The following is a 15,055-nucleotide window of genomic DNA, read 5'->3' on the forward strand; positions in this document are numbered from 1 at the left end:
TTAGTGATCAGCTTCCCGAAGCCAAGGCCAGACCTGTATGTGGAGAAGGTGATTCTTTCCACACCCCCATCCCCACACCTATTCAGTTTCTTCTTTTTGTTCCTTTGCTCCCAGGAGGCTGGTGGGAGCATCAGCCTGGACACCAGTGCTGCCCAGGCCTGCCCGATGATACACGTGCTGCCAGCCCTTGCTCCTTCAGCAGTCGTTAAGTATCTAGTGATGACTGAGTGTTCAGATTGTGAAAATGTGAAGGCAGAAAACCATCTCCACATCTGTGTTGGATTTTCCTCTAATAAAACTCCAAGGGGCTTACATTGATTGTGACAGGCATGAAGGGTCATCTCGGGACTGTTTTTTTACATCTGGGCAGAAATCCTTCTTGCAGTAAGAAATGAGTGTGTTTTCTTTATGAGACATGGATCAAATACTTGCCTTTCTCCAGTTTTTAAATTTCCAAGTATTAGCTACTCTCAAGTGGCAATTTTTTCTTTCCTAAAATTACTTCTGCTATTGATGTATCTATCTTGCCTACTGCGTGGTGACTTTTTTCTAAAGCAGGGCTCTGTTTTAGGGTTCTGCCTTCTGGCACCCTGCCTGGCACATAATTGGAGCTCAATTAATATTTAAGACACAAGTCAACACATGTTTAAAACAGTACTAATAAGTCATACCTTTAGTTCTGAAGTGCAAAAAAACTAGAAGCCTCTAAATAACCATTTGGGTTATAACAGGATAAAAGTTATATATATTCCTATTTTCTTACACTTATGTCAAATATAACTGGAAGGATATACAAATGATAATGATGTTTACCTGCAGGGAGCAGAACTGAAAACAACTGGGAGGCAGGGCTGGAAACACTTCCAACAATATATGTTTATTTATTTTTGGCTGTGCTGGGTCTTTGTTGTGGCGCACAGGATTTCTCTAGCTGCAGCGAGCAGGGCCTGCTCTCTAGTTGCGGTGTATGAGATTCTCACTGAGGTGGCTTCTCTTGTTGTGGAGCATGGGCTCTAGAGCATGTAGGCTTCAGTACTTGTGGTGAGTGGGCTTAGTTGCTCCATGGCATGTGGGATTTTAGGTCCGGGACCAGGGATCAAACCTGTGCCTTCATTGGTAGGCAGATTCTTAACCACTAGGCAACCAGGGAAGTTCTTGTATAGCCTTTTGTATATTTTTGATTTTTGAACCATGTAAATGCATTATATATTCCAAATAATTAAACTTAAAAATTCTAGCAGCAGGGCAATGATTTGTAAATCCTTTATTTTAGTGAATATCAAAGTCATTCATCACTACCACAGATCTATTATAGCTCAGAGGAGAGTTACTCGCTATCTAGTAAAAACTCCATTGTTATTAGACACTAAAAACAGGAAGATACTGGAGGGGGTTGAGAATGGGATAAGGAGAGGACAAAAGCTCAGAGGACAGACGATACAAGGGTCCTACCTATCCTTGTACCAGGAAATGAACAGACAGAGCAGATCTAACTTAAAGGCTGACCTCTCCAAAAATTTTTCAGAAGAGGTCCTGTAACACTCACTCACTGGACAAAAAAACCAGGTGGATGTTTCTCAAAGAGATATCAGGACATGAAAGACCAACTTAGGAACAATATACACAGCACCACGACAGAGCTGGATCACGGCAGCCTGGCTTCAAATAAGACACTACTGCAGACACAGCAGTCTCCGGGGGCAGTGCTCACTCACAGCTGTACTGCTGTCCTACGGCATGAAGATGTTGTACACGGTTCTCACGTAGATGTCATCGGGGGGAGGCTTCTTCTTGCTGCCAGGCTCAAGGAACTTCTTAATTGTAGGGATATTACTGATTTTCACTGTGTACTCCTGAAAAGAGAAAACGCAAAAGTTCGAGGATAAAAGCAAAGGTGTTTGTTTCTATGAAAATTGAACTTGAACTTGAAAGTTGCTCAGTCATGTCTGACTCTTTGTGATCCCATGGACTACACAGTCCATGGAATTCTCCAGGCCAGAATACTGGAGTGGGTAGCTATTCCCTTCTCCAGGGTATCTTCCCAACCCAGGTATCAAACCCAGGTCTCCTGCACTGTAGGTGGATTCTTTACTGGCTGAGCCATTCTATGAAAATATGGTGCTGCAAAATGGCCCATCAAAATGTCTGCAATAAATATTTGTTACAGGCATCCAAACAGAGCCATAATCCAACATCTGTTGAGGGGCTGATCTGTTGGTATGATTATTTACAATTTCTGCCACAGTGGTTGGGATCTAAACCAGGCTTTATGCAAATTGACACCACGATGTCAACTCTTTTCAGAGACAGCAAAATAAAAAAGATACTTAGGATGGGATTATACTTGCTTAAAGAGAAAAAGAAGAAGCACAAAAAAGACATGAGAAGTACCTCAAATGTATTGCTTAAGAAAAAAGTTTAAATAAAAATACTTTTAAAATTCATCAGACATTACAAGTTACATTTTAAGGTTCAGCTTCCTTGGACATTTTTACTCCTATTAACAAATGAATTCTCTTTCTAGCTATGTGTGGAAGAAGGCCAGTTGTATTTTTGTAGCCTAGGGTTCAGACACCAGATATTCATGTAAATGGCAATGGAAGAAAAAAAATCCGTTTTCATTCATAGAGTCAAATCTTAACAATTTTCAGTAATTGAGAGGAAAAATCCATTTGACCTGGTAAAAATTCTAAATTATATGGGAACTGAACATCCATTGTCTATAATTATTCTAATAAAATCTTTCAAAATAAAGAGGTCATTTATTTAAAAAGCTACTATTTACCAAATGTCTCCTGTGTACAAAGCACAGCCTTAATTAAGCATGTTTACAGAAGTATTCACACATGTCACTAATATTAACAAAAATTCTAGTATGGAATTTGTTCCAAGAGTATAGTCATGCAGCAAAATCAAGAGACAACTTGTTTCATATGTAAAAAACTGCTCAGCTCTAAGGGCCAGGGAACCAGAAAACCAATTTCAAGTCTGTACTTTCGCTTCATTTTAGTAACTAGAATCTAGCTTCCCCGATGGCTCAGTGGTAAAGAACCTGCCTGCCAGTGCAAGAGAAGCAGGTTTGATCCCCGGATCTGGAAGATCCCCTGGAGAAGGAAAGGAAATAGCAACCCACTCCAGTATTCTTGCCTGAGAAATCCCATGGACAGAGAAACCTGGCGGGGTATAGTTTATGGGGTCACAAAACAGTTGGACATAACTTAGAGACTGCACAACACCACCACCGTAATGAGAACCAAAAAAATTACATACACATACAAATACAGAGCCAGTCAATCAATAGACATTGAAGGACGGCCCAAGAGTTGTGGGTCAATCTTCTAAAACATTAGTTTATTTACCTGGAGGTGAGGGAAGGCAGATAGGATATTAGGAATTTTCTCTTCTAGAGCCAAAATGGTCTGGAGTAGAATTATGTCTGCAAGACTCAGCTGATTACCAACAAGAAACCTTTGTCCATGACCCCGTAAAACCTGCAGGGTATAAATGTTTTATATCGGTTACAATAGTCGACATGGGGAAACTAATATAGCTATGGAATCAGTGCAGCATCTGAGAAAAGCTGAAACCATGGCCTTTTTCTTTTATCTTTTTACAAATAACATCAATTAAGAGGAAGTTCCCTAAGAGAGAATCAGCAAAAAAACGGTGTAGAAATGACAGCATCCATAGGTCTCTACTTTATAACAGAATGAGACCCTGAAAAGCTGAAGGAAGTATTAATTCTGGATTTAGCATCTGGTGCTTTAAAAGGATACAGCTGTTAACGTGTCTACAGAAAAGAATTAGTCCTCACGCATTCAGGAGATGGTGGGAAGGATGTAAGAAGTAAGCCACTGGTCCTGTCCAAGGAGTCTAATCTCATTTCCCAGTTCTGTGTTTCTACGACTGTCAGGACTCACAGTCGTAAACTAGACACAATAGTAAATAAAAAAAGCAGGCTTCCTTTAACATCTTCTAAGATCCCCTGGAGAAGGGAATGGCTGCCTACTCCGGTATTCTTGTCTGGAGAATCCCATGGACAGAGGCTAGTCTGTGGAGTTGCTAAGAGTCAAACACGATGGAGCGACTAACATTTTCACTTCACTTTCAAGACCAAGAAAATTAAAAGAATGAGAATTTATCCTGACTCCCATACTGAGGGTTAGGTGCAGAGATTCATAGGAATAGATGGCAATTAGAAAGAAGCAAGGAACAGGGGGAGACTAGGGGAGAGCCCCTTTGCAGATATGTGTATGTGCATGCCTGTGTGCGTATGAGAGAGAGAGAGGGACTCTAAGATGATTCCAAATCAAACAGAGTGACTGGAGCCAGACTGGAGAAAGACAGAGAGTCTGGAACTGTAGTCAGAGGCCAGAGTTCCAGTCCCGGCTCCCACCTTAGGCATGCCAGTCTCTCTGTGTTTCTATTTCATTACGTGTAAAAAGAAGGTAACAGGACCAGTGGGTAAGAATCTGCCTGTTAATGAAGGGGACACGAGTTTGATCCCTGGTTTGGGAAGTTTCCACATGCTGCGGAGCAACTGAGCCCTCGTGTCTCAACTGCTGAAGCCCACGCACCCTAGAGCTCCTGCTCGGCAACGTGAGAAACCACCATGATGATAAGCCCCCATGCTACACCTAGAGAGTAGCCCTCATTCACCGCAACCCAAGAAAGCTGGTGTGCAGCCACAAATACCCAGTGCAGCCATAAATAACTAAATAAATAAGAAAGTAATAACTTTTAGCTCGTATGTTTGGCAGAGTTCTGACGTAGTCTGACTCACAGGGAGACAGAAGCTGGCAGTGCCTTTATCCGAGACACCTGTTCCTCCCTCACCACAGCCCATTTCTGCATCATCATATTTACATTCACAAAGCTCCTGCAGGCAAGAGACCATGAAACCAAGGACAGAAACGCTCAGAAAGTACCTCTCTTCCTTCTTATCTACTTCCACGTCAATGGTCAGAGGAAATCTGCCAATTCCCGGCTTTCACGTGCTCTTGTTTTTTAACTGAGGCATTTAAAATAATCCTTCTCCATTGAGGAAAAGAGAGGAGGAGGTGAAGCTCAGAAAAACAGAAATAAGACAAGGAAGATAACAAAAGAGAACAAAAGGGAAGAGAAATAAGACAGCCACGGTTCTTCTCTTCATATGCAACTACCAAGTAGGATGGAACGAAAGAAGGGATGAAGGAGCCGGTTTCTGCGTGTCCTGTACAGGGTGGCCCCTGGCAAAGGCAAGCAATGACAGTGCACACAGGGGTGAGCCTGCATCTTTGCCAGAGAGCATGGAAGACTCTGGAAGAGTTGGGGAGGCTCCAGGACATGCTGGCTTTGTGCTGATGCAACTGTCAGCTCTTTGGAACCCAGGAGGCTGGTCTAGCAGGGCTCAGCTTTTACTCTGCCTGAGCAGAAAAGGGGTGTTTTGTGGTCTAGTGATGCTGTCTTCACAGGCTTCGCTGTCACCTACCTTTTCAAACACAGGAAAGTATCTAATTATAGCCTTCTGGGCCATATTAGCCACTTCCTTTTGCTGATCGTCCGGTTTGAGGAAAGGATGCATGATAAGCAGTTCCAGAAGATCCAGGGTCCCCTCCACATACATGTCAATCCTTCAAAACACACACAAAAAGCATTTTCTCAGTGGCCCCTCATTGGCTCCCACAGCTAAACATCCAGAGTGCTTTGCTCTTACAGCTCGGGCTACTTAAGTATCAAGAAACATTCATCTCCACCTGTCCCTTAACAGCAAAGATGCAAAGTCAACTCTAGTTATAAATCAGAAAACTTCTTCAGAGAAACCCATCACAAATCTTGAAGTACCAGAGTTATGGATGTCCTTTCTCCTGGCCCCTCACTCCAGCACCCATGCTCAGGATGTATACAACTTCACATTTGTAAAAATAGTGGGTACCATTTACAGAATACTCGGTGTGAACGAGGAGTGGTGCTAAATACCCTACATCTAACATTTCACTGAATCCTACAGCATTATGAGGAATATACTATTAGCAACCCCATCAGGACACTGGAGCCTAACACTTTGCCCAGGGGCATGATCCAGGAGGTACAAAGACCAGGCTCTGAGTTCAAATTATAAGCCAGTGCGCAGTATTCTGGGCCTTGAATGTCACAACAGCTTCCGATTCCTAACACTCAGTGATACTAGATTTGCAAGAATGGTAAAAAAAAACCATAATATCAAAGCATTTAAGGATGTTGAAACCTGCACCACACCCCAGACACAATTTCTAATATCCGAACTCAATCCTTTGCTCTCATTTTACTCAGACTCTCTGTACTGACTTTCCAAGTGGTCTTGATGACCTTTCTGGAGGTTTGTTCCCTGTTCGCACTAACGATATAGGCCATGCGGTGGACCAGGGGGCTGTGGAGGATGGCTAATGAGCTAAGCATTGGTAGAGGTACAATTGAGAACACTCCGGAGGAGCCACAGTACAGGGTTCTCTCCTTGAGGTCTTTGCCGAAGAGATGGTGCTTGTCTGCGATGTAGTGGAGGATGCTCCGGGTCTGCACCAACTTCATCCCGTCAATTTCAACCATTGGCACTTGCTGAAACAGCAGGTGGTTACCTGGGAACAGAAGCCCGGAGTTAGAAGTGCTCTCTCCCCTTTCCCCCATCCCTCGAAAAATGCTCTCCTAAATGGGGCCACAGCCTTAAGAAATAGTGTAAAGCTCCCCCAACTTCATTCAGGGGTGCTGATTTAGCCATAAAACAAGACTTAAAACTAGCATGGACATAAAGCTTTCAATTTTCACCCCAAGAAAAACACTTAGTCTCAATGTAAAGGGTGAGGGGTAACACAGTGAAGACATCTCTTTACAGAGCTGTGCTGGCCAATACAGTAGCCAGTAGTGACATGCGTATAGTTAAGCCTAAATTTAAATTGAACTTTTTATTTATTTTTTGTGTGTGGCTGAGGCATGCAGCTTGCAGGATCTTAGTCCTCTGATTAGGGATTGAACCTGGGCCCACAACAGTGAAAGCCTAGAATCCTAACCACTGAGCAACCAGGGAACTCTACATCAATTAAAAATTTTAAATATTTTTTTGACTGTGCCTGTGCCATGGGGCATGCAGAATCTTAGTTCCCTGAGTGGGGATTGATTCCAAGCCCCACTGCAGTGGAAGTGCAGAGTCTTAACCACTGAGTCACCAGCAAAGCCCTAAAACTTATGAAATATCTACAAGTCACTTCCTTCATCCCCATGGGCACAAATGCTCAGGAGTCACATGTGGCTGGCAGCTCCTGCAATGGCCAGAGCAGAACAAAACAACCCATCCGTGTAGAATGTCTATGACTATGTCACTTTGTCAGTCTGATGACGAAGCCCAAGACACCGACTGATACTAACGTATAGGCATCCACTGCCACAGCCCAGCTGCTGCCAAATATGCAGTCACTGGTCAAAAAGTCACCCCTTACTTTCTTCAAGAAGACTGTCTCAAACACTTTACCTACAGCAAACCCCAGGAACAGTCACAAGTATAGCACACAGCCCAGTCCTGGAGGGCTGGAGGCGGGTTGAGGGCAGATGAATACTCAGCACATGCGCAGTGTCACTCATGATGGAGACATCACAGCCCTGCCGAGCTGGTCCCTCTCCAGGGATCCTTGAGTTGGGCCTCAGGACCCTGCTGATGGCAAGGAAGGAGGCTGCTTACAGGGGTCAGGGTGTGACCAGGAGTTAAAGGCAGGCCTTTCACTGCTGTCTCATCTGTTTGGTACTTACTTGAGAAAGCAGCCCAGTGTAAACGGGGACTTTTATCTGCACACTTCAAGCAGATGCCTCAGGTAATAGGTAGGAGGTGGAAATTGAGGAGGGAAGGGATGAGGGAGTGGAAGAAAGAGGGGTAAAGGTGGAGGAAGGTCGGGGAGGAGAGAGAGATGGAGAAGGGCTGCCCAGTGCACAGAGGGAAGAACTACTCCCCCTTTGATTGGCTTTTATAGAACTACTGAAAATCAAGTGACTTTCTAGCAATTTTGGCCAATGTTCCCTCTTGCTTGTCTGGTTTTAGGATACTGTTCCGGATGTTTAGTGTCAGCTGGATCTTTGTCCTTCCACTTAAATATCAGTTCTTAAAAAAATCAGCATTATCGACAGTAATACATTTTTATACTCACCATCCTGCAACTTCTGCAACTGTTCTTTTGTTTCTAAAAATTCTTCATCGAACTAAATTTAAAAAGACACCCCCCCAAAAAAAAGAAGGGAAATGTCATTACGGTTTTAGGACTGAAAATACCAAGTTAAACTGCCCAAAAAACAGACAGGAGAACATACTCAGTACCCATATCTTGGTTTCTAAATATCCTTGGGCTCCCAGGAGTAAAAGTTGATTCTGTTATGTCAAAAAGTGAGGAAGTACTCAAAGACTAACAGATATATGTCAAAGGCAAAGACACGTGGGACCCTACCTAAGAGGGCTTCCCTAGCCACATTTGGGACAATTCAAGTGATACCAGGCACAGATGAGAATATCATCAACCAAAAAAATCCTTGTGTCCATAAATGATGATTCAAAAAAAGGAAGAAAGAAGGCTCTCTTTTCCAGAATTAGCACTAATTAATGCAGAATTGTTCCTAATTAACAATAAAATTAGAAAATCACCAATTTTCACCCTATAATGTAATAACTGACTCTGATAAGGATCAAGATGCTGAAATCGTTGGGTCATTGGGCATAGAATATTCACACAAAGCATCATCCCGCAGGTTACTTATTATGACCAAGAAAAAATGTCTCTGCAGATGTGTGCACCCACCTACCCAAGTGGTCAAGCTCAGTTCCCCACTGGGGCCACCTTGAGGCATCTCACAGTCCCTGCTGTGACAGTGAAGACACAGCGACACTGCAGAAACAGCATCCCAACCAATTCAACCTGGACGGAGCTGCAAGGTGAAACAGGGGCGTATCCAGAACGTTCGACACTCTGCAGTATACAAATGGTCTGCACTCTTTTCCAACCTACAGAACTGTTGTTTTCGAGCTCCTCCAGGATGGGCAGGTTTGGAAGCCAGTTGGGGGGACAGACTTTCTGCCTTTGCGGCTCCCGCTCCGTGGTCTTCATCACTTGTCTGGCTCCCACTTCCTAGATATCCATCCACTTCCCGACTGAAAGCATGAGCCCTGCTCTCAAGGGCAAATCTTTATTTACAAGGGATTCGACTGTAGCCAGGTAAACCGCCTCTGAAAATTCTCCAGGCCATTTGGCCTCCAAGTCACATTACTGAGTCTTTATTTCTCTTGGCAGAAATTCATGCAAGAGATTCAATCCCTCCTTCACACATTCCTTCTCTGTTAAGTGACAAGTATGAAAGAAAAGAACAAAATGTAGATTCTGTTCTAGATGAAAAGCGACTAGAGACATAACCACCAAGTGTCTAAATCTTGATTAGATCTTGGATGGAGGAGTGGTAGTTATAACTACTAAAGAGATACATTTAACAGTTATATAGACATTTGCGGCACAAGAGGCAACTTCTGAATTTGGATTATATATAAGATGTTGTAAAACTGATGTTATTTCCTTAGTTGTGACAATGTTATTACAGTTATGGGGACAATTTTATTTTTTTCTTAACAGGAAGACACACGCTGATGTCTGCAACTTACTTTCAAATGAATAAGAATTAAAAAAGCAGAGACATAAGAAGGAAGGAGGCAAAAAGCAAAATGTTAGCACCTGGTGAGTTTAGTTGAAAGGTATCCATTTTACTATTACAGCTTTTCTGTAGGTTTTAAAGTTTCCAAACTAAAAGTTTGGGAGGAAAAGAAACACTGGAAAGTCCCTTTTCTTGTGACATATACAGCTCGCTCGAATATACTGATGTCCTTCTCATGCCCACCGAGGCCCCAAGTCCATGGGTGGTTCCCAGTCGAGCCTGCGCCCTGCGCCGCCCCTCACCCCATGTCATCCCAGGAAGGACAGAGGCGTAGCACAGACCTGGCCATTCTTTCCTCTACTTCACCTAGTCGACCAGATGGGCATCAAGATGACGGGGTGAAGGCATGGCTTCTCCTATTCCCAGCCCTCCTGTGTGAGGAGAGGGCCTTGGTGCCCCTAGAGGCACTCCATCTGGGGCCCAGGAAGCAGTAGCCTCAGGGTAAGAACGTTCTGGGCGTTTGTCCAAACGCCCAGCCGGTCAGCTGTGAGGCCAAGGTGTTTCTACTGCACCACTGCTCTCACACTTTTATGACCCTGATCATGTATAAAGCACATGAGAAACCGTGTGTATGTGCCAGACCCCAGGCCCATCCCTCAAAGATTCACCTCCAGTAGCTCGGAGAGACCAGGAATGTACATTAAAGAAAAACAAGCCTTTCCAAGCAACATGGATGGACCTAGAGATTAACATACTAAATGAAGTAAGTCAAAGAAAAATATCATATGACATCATTTATATGTGAAATCTTGAAAAAAAACGCCACAAATGAACCTGTTTATAAAATAGAAACAGACTTTCAGACACAGTACACAAGCTTATAGTTACCAGCGTGGAGGAAGAGGGTGCAGGAGGGACACATTAGGAATTTGGGATTAGCAGATATACAAAATATTAGTAGTATTAGCAGATATACAAAATAGATAAACAATAAGGATCTAATGTATAGTGCAGAGAACTACATTCAGTATTTTGTAATAACCTATACTGGAAAAGAATCTCAAAAATATAACTGAATCACTTTGCTGTACATCTGAAATAGTATAAATCAACTATACTTCATAAAAATTTTTTTTAAATTTCTTCCAAATGGTTCCAATTCTGATTTCTGACTCCTGGAAACATGTAACAAAATGCATGCTCTCTCTCACTAGAGAGACTCTCTCATGTCAAACTTTATAAAACTATTGGTCTGTAAGAAGAAACTGGCACCAGAACAGGAGATGAGATGGCGAGAGACGAAGGAAGGTAAAAAGCGCACGAGGCAGAGCTTGGAGGAGCTGGCGACTGTCTCGGGGCTGCCCCGGGGCTGTAAGGACAGACAGTGTGCAGTTTCTGTCCACACAATCAGCGGTCTCTGTTCCCTGACTGGGTGCTGGTCCCCCAGGGGATCCTCTGGAGAAGTGCCCCCATCCACGTCATGCACTCCCTCCCTCTCCACACACCCTCTTCTTCTGAGCGAACTGCCCAGAAGTCCTGAATGGGGAGTGTGTGGCCTTCATGTCTTCTCTCTCTCTTTTTTTTTTTCGTTATTTTTAAAATATAAATTTATTTATTTTAATTGGAGGCTAATTACTTTACAATATTGTATTGGTTTTGCCATATATCAACATGAATCCGCCACAGGTGTACACGTGTTCCCCATCCTGAACCCCCCTCCCACCTCCCTCCCCATGCCATCTCTCTGGGTCATCCCAGTGCACCAGCCCCGAGCATCCTGCATCATGCATCGAACCTGGACTGGCGATTCGTTTCACATGTGATATTATACATGTTTCCATGCCATTCTCCCAAATCATCCCACCCTCGCCCTCTCCCACAGAGTCCAAAGGGCTGTTTTATGCATCTGTGTCTCTTTATGTCCTCTTTTACACTGTTCATTCCTCCTCTTCACAAGGAGGATCTGACCGGGTGTGGGGGGTCTTTGGGCAAATGAAGGTCCAAGCAGCCAAGATGCAGCATCCAGCACACAGCAGGGTCTGAGGACTCAAACCAAGTATGAGTCGGAAGATGCTGACTCCTGCAACTAGGCCAGGCTGCCTCTCAGCAGGTGTGAGACACCTGGTTACTGGGATGTGCGTGCTTTACACGTCAGGCTCTACCTGACACTGTGACCCTGGAAATCATGAACTCACCCAGCTCTCCCGCCTATTGAAGATCTGACTGAACACAGATGTGGCTGAAAATGCCTTTGGGCACAGACATGGGAGGGATCCCCGGTACCAACTCTGGGGCATTGCTCAAGTAAACCACGTGGTCAGCCCTCATGAGGGAGGCCAGTCTTTCTCCTGGTTAGAGAACCTGGTCAGAGTGGACTTGAGACCCACGCCCCACGCTGGGCTAAGTAAGTACTCTCCAGAGTACTTACTACCTGCCTGCCTGGTCCGGGGGAGGTGGATCATAGGACCCATGTTCCCTTCTATTTAACTTACTTAGGGTTGGGTTGCTATGACTGTAACCAAGAATCCTGACCCACAGCTGAGTAGGAAGCACAGAATGAAGCTAGGGAGGAAGGGATTCGGACACGGGCTTCCAGTATCTACACACACAAGACAACAAGTGCAAGCTCAGAAGCCCACAGGGTTGGACAGGTGACATAAACAAGCTGAACAGATGCAAGTCAAGGGATCAAGAACTGTTGCACTCTCTTCTTAACACAACTAGAGAAAGTGTTCTGAATCATAGGGAATGGTGGAGACTACGTAAACTAGAAAGGTCCATCTGTAGGGGCTGACCCTCTTAGAGTCAGCAATGGCTGCCCTATGAAAATGAGGCCCCAGGAGCATCAGACCTTCCAACTTCTCAAGTCAGAAATCAGAATCTGTATATAAAAATGGTATCAACTAACTTAGAAAACTGTAAAATGCTGTGTGGTGAAATATAATGACAAGCAAGGAAAGCAAAGCCTAACCAAACCAACAAATAAAAAACAAAACCCCAAACCCAACTATCTTCATTTATCACCTTTGGAGATTGGTAGGGTAATGACTCATTATTCTGAAAATTGACAGAGAGAAAGAATCAAGCATTTATCCTGCTTTTCTTAAGTGAACTGTAATGTGCTTCAAAGTAATTAAGAACATAACCAGTGAACAAATACTCTTTATAAGAGAATCACAGGTAAACTTAGGTGAAATAACAGAAATAGAAAAATCACCGTTTTGTAACCCCTAACAACGGTGATGATCAAGGCTGCAAAGACAGTCGCTGAAAAGGTAACAGAGGAAAACTTCATACTGTGGGAACAGGCTGATGTCACGGAAACACAATGATCACCCTCAGCAACGCTGAAAATGAGACAGGCTGATGTCACAGAAACACAATGATCACATTCAGCAACGCTGAAAATGAGACAGGCTGACGTCACGTGCCTGTGATGTCGCATAAGAGAAATATGTCCATACTACCACCTTTGCTGCAGTCTGGCAAGGAAATAAAAAAAGAGACAGAAGGAGGAAAAGGAGCCTGGATTTGATCAGACTTCTGGATCCAATTAGTAGTTTACAGGAAACAGAGAAGAGGGGAACAGGTTAAAATGAGAGCAAATCCATCAAATTCAGAATGAGGGGCATTCGACAAACAGTTACTTCCACAAAGGGCTCCAGGCACAACCACAGACACGCACCCAAATCGTGACTACTAATACCTGTTTTATGTTTCTATCAAGAAGCAGCTCCAAGAAGGGAGCAAAAACAAGACCAAAACCACTGTGGGCCAAAGCATAGGGGCATGCAGGGGCTTCAAGCCTGAAGCCACTCAAGTAAATAGGAAACAAACCTAAACCTAGAGATTTTATGGTCACCAAGTTCTGGGTGTAACTGGCAAATTGCAGGTTCATGCCTGTTTTCCTCATTATAAATATTTACTGGTGCTAGGTCAGAAGCAAATGATTAAGGCGAAAGTAAAACAGAATTTCATCAACTACACTCCATTTAGAAAAAGAAAAATTCTTGAGAGGAAGGACTCTTCTGACTCACTGAAGCAGGTCTGTAATATTACTGGGAGAGGACAGAGCTCAACATTATAAGGCAAATCTGTGCAGAAACACCAGTATAGCTAGGGTACCTCGACTCCGGCAGCAGCTAACACCCATCGCACAGATTCCATCCGGCCTCGTCCGTTGGGATAGTGGAGCTTGGGTTTCGTGGCCATCACGGCCTTTTCAGGTTTTCTGAAATACAAACGCAGCACTCCTCGCATAAGAACAGCCCCAATTTCACGTTCTCAGCCCAGTATTCAGGGGCTAACTGAATATTCAGGGTTTTGACAAACTGGGGGGGTTCTGTGGGGGTTGGGGGAGGAGGGATTTTGTGGGGGTTTTGTTTTTTGTTTTTAAACTGCGTTTTCCCTCAATCAGTAAAAACAGACCACCATTTTAAAACCTTAAAAAACAACCACCACATTTGCCTTTCAAATAGTTTCATAGCTTTATGATTTATTATTCTGGATCATGGAAAGCGTGGGGCTATTTCCTGTTAAAGACATTTGGGCTAGCAGCACAGGACTTCACAGAATCAGAACATCATATACTTTGACCTTGAAAATCTGAGATTTCCCAAATTCCGCCTGTACAGGCCAGACCAAGGACCGCGGAGGAGACGTCCACACCCATGGAACCTCTGCAAGAATTCACTTTCACACGCATCAGATTCGAGCCTCACAGCAACAGAAGGAGGGGTCAATTATTACTATTGTCTGCAAGACGTGCGTCTGCGGGCAGGCCCGAGGTGGTGGCCCCGGGCCCTGCACACCCCCGCCCCGCCTGGACAGAAGCCCCCAGGCCCTTGTTGCGCCCAGGCCACCGCTCGGCACCGGAGACAGGCTCTTACCGCTCCGCGCGGCCGCTCAGTCCGCGCTGGGAGACCATCAGAGCCTTCCACCCAGGGCTCTGAACTGCACAGGGCGGGTTAATAAGGATACGCACGCCGACCAAGCAAGACCCCCAACCCCAACCCCAACCGAGGGGGTTCCTGTCTGCCCCAACAGGGACAGGGCCGCAGGAGGGAGACAGAGAGAGGATGAATGCAGGGGTGATTCCAGGATGGGGAAGGAGCGTGAGAGACTCGGAGCCGGGAGAAACAAGAAGAGGGGGGAAGGGGAGGTGGGAGTGACAAGAGGGAGACAGACCTGGCTCCACTTGGAGTGACCAGAACCGCACAAAGCCGCCCAGCGAGCGGTCTGCAGCCCGGGGACCAGTGGGCGGTCCGAGGCGCCCTCGGTAGGCGAGGCTCCAGAATATTTCACCAATAGAGACGGCAATACTTAGCATGCTCCACCCATCTGCAAGGCATGCTGGATAATACGCAAACAACTCCAAATCAAGCCCTTTTTAATAGCAAGTTTTGCAATTTAAGGGAATAATTTT

At 44.6% G+C, this 15,055-nt stretch overlaps 1 protein-coding gene across 1 annotated transcript; it reads right to left on the minus strand.

Annotated features, from left to right (window-relative positions):
- Positions 1–1,247: 1,247 nt before the first annotated feature.
- LOC101107232 (glutathione S-transferase A4) lies at positions 1,248–14,848 on the minus strand. Its single transcript, XM_004018900.6, has 7 exons — positions 14,818–14,848; positions 13,756–13,861; positions 8,148–8,199; positions 6,461–6,593; positions 5,471–5,612; positions 3,360–3,491; positions 1,248–1,853 (listed from the first exon to the last, which is right to left on the minus strand). Exons 2-7 carry the CDS (start codon positions 13,840–13,842, stop codon positions 1,731–1,733), a joined length of 669 nt encoding a protein of 222 aa, XP_004018949.1. The 5' UTR covers positions 13,843–13,861; positions 14,818–14,848; the 3' UTR covers positions 1,248–1,730.
- Positions 14,849–15,055: the final 207 nt, after the last annotated feature.

The sequence above is a fragment of the Ovis aries genome, chromosome 20 (genome assembly GCF_016772045.2).
Source record: "Ovis aries strain OAR_USU_Benz2616 breed Rambouillet chromosome 20, ARS-UI_Ramb_v3.0, whole genome shotgun sequence".
Taxonomy (NCBI): Eukaryota; Metazoa; Chordata; class Mammalia; order Artiodactyla; family Bovidae; genus Ovis; species Ovis aries.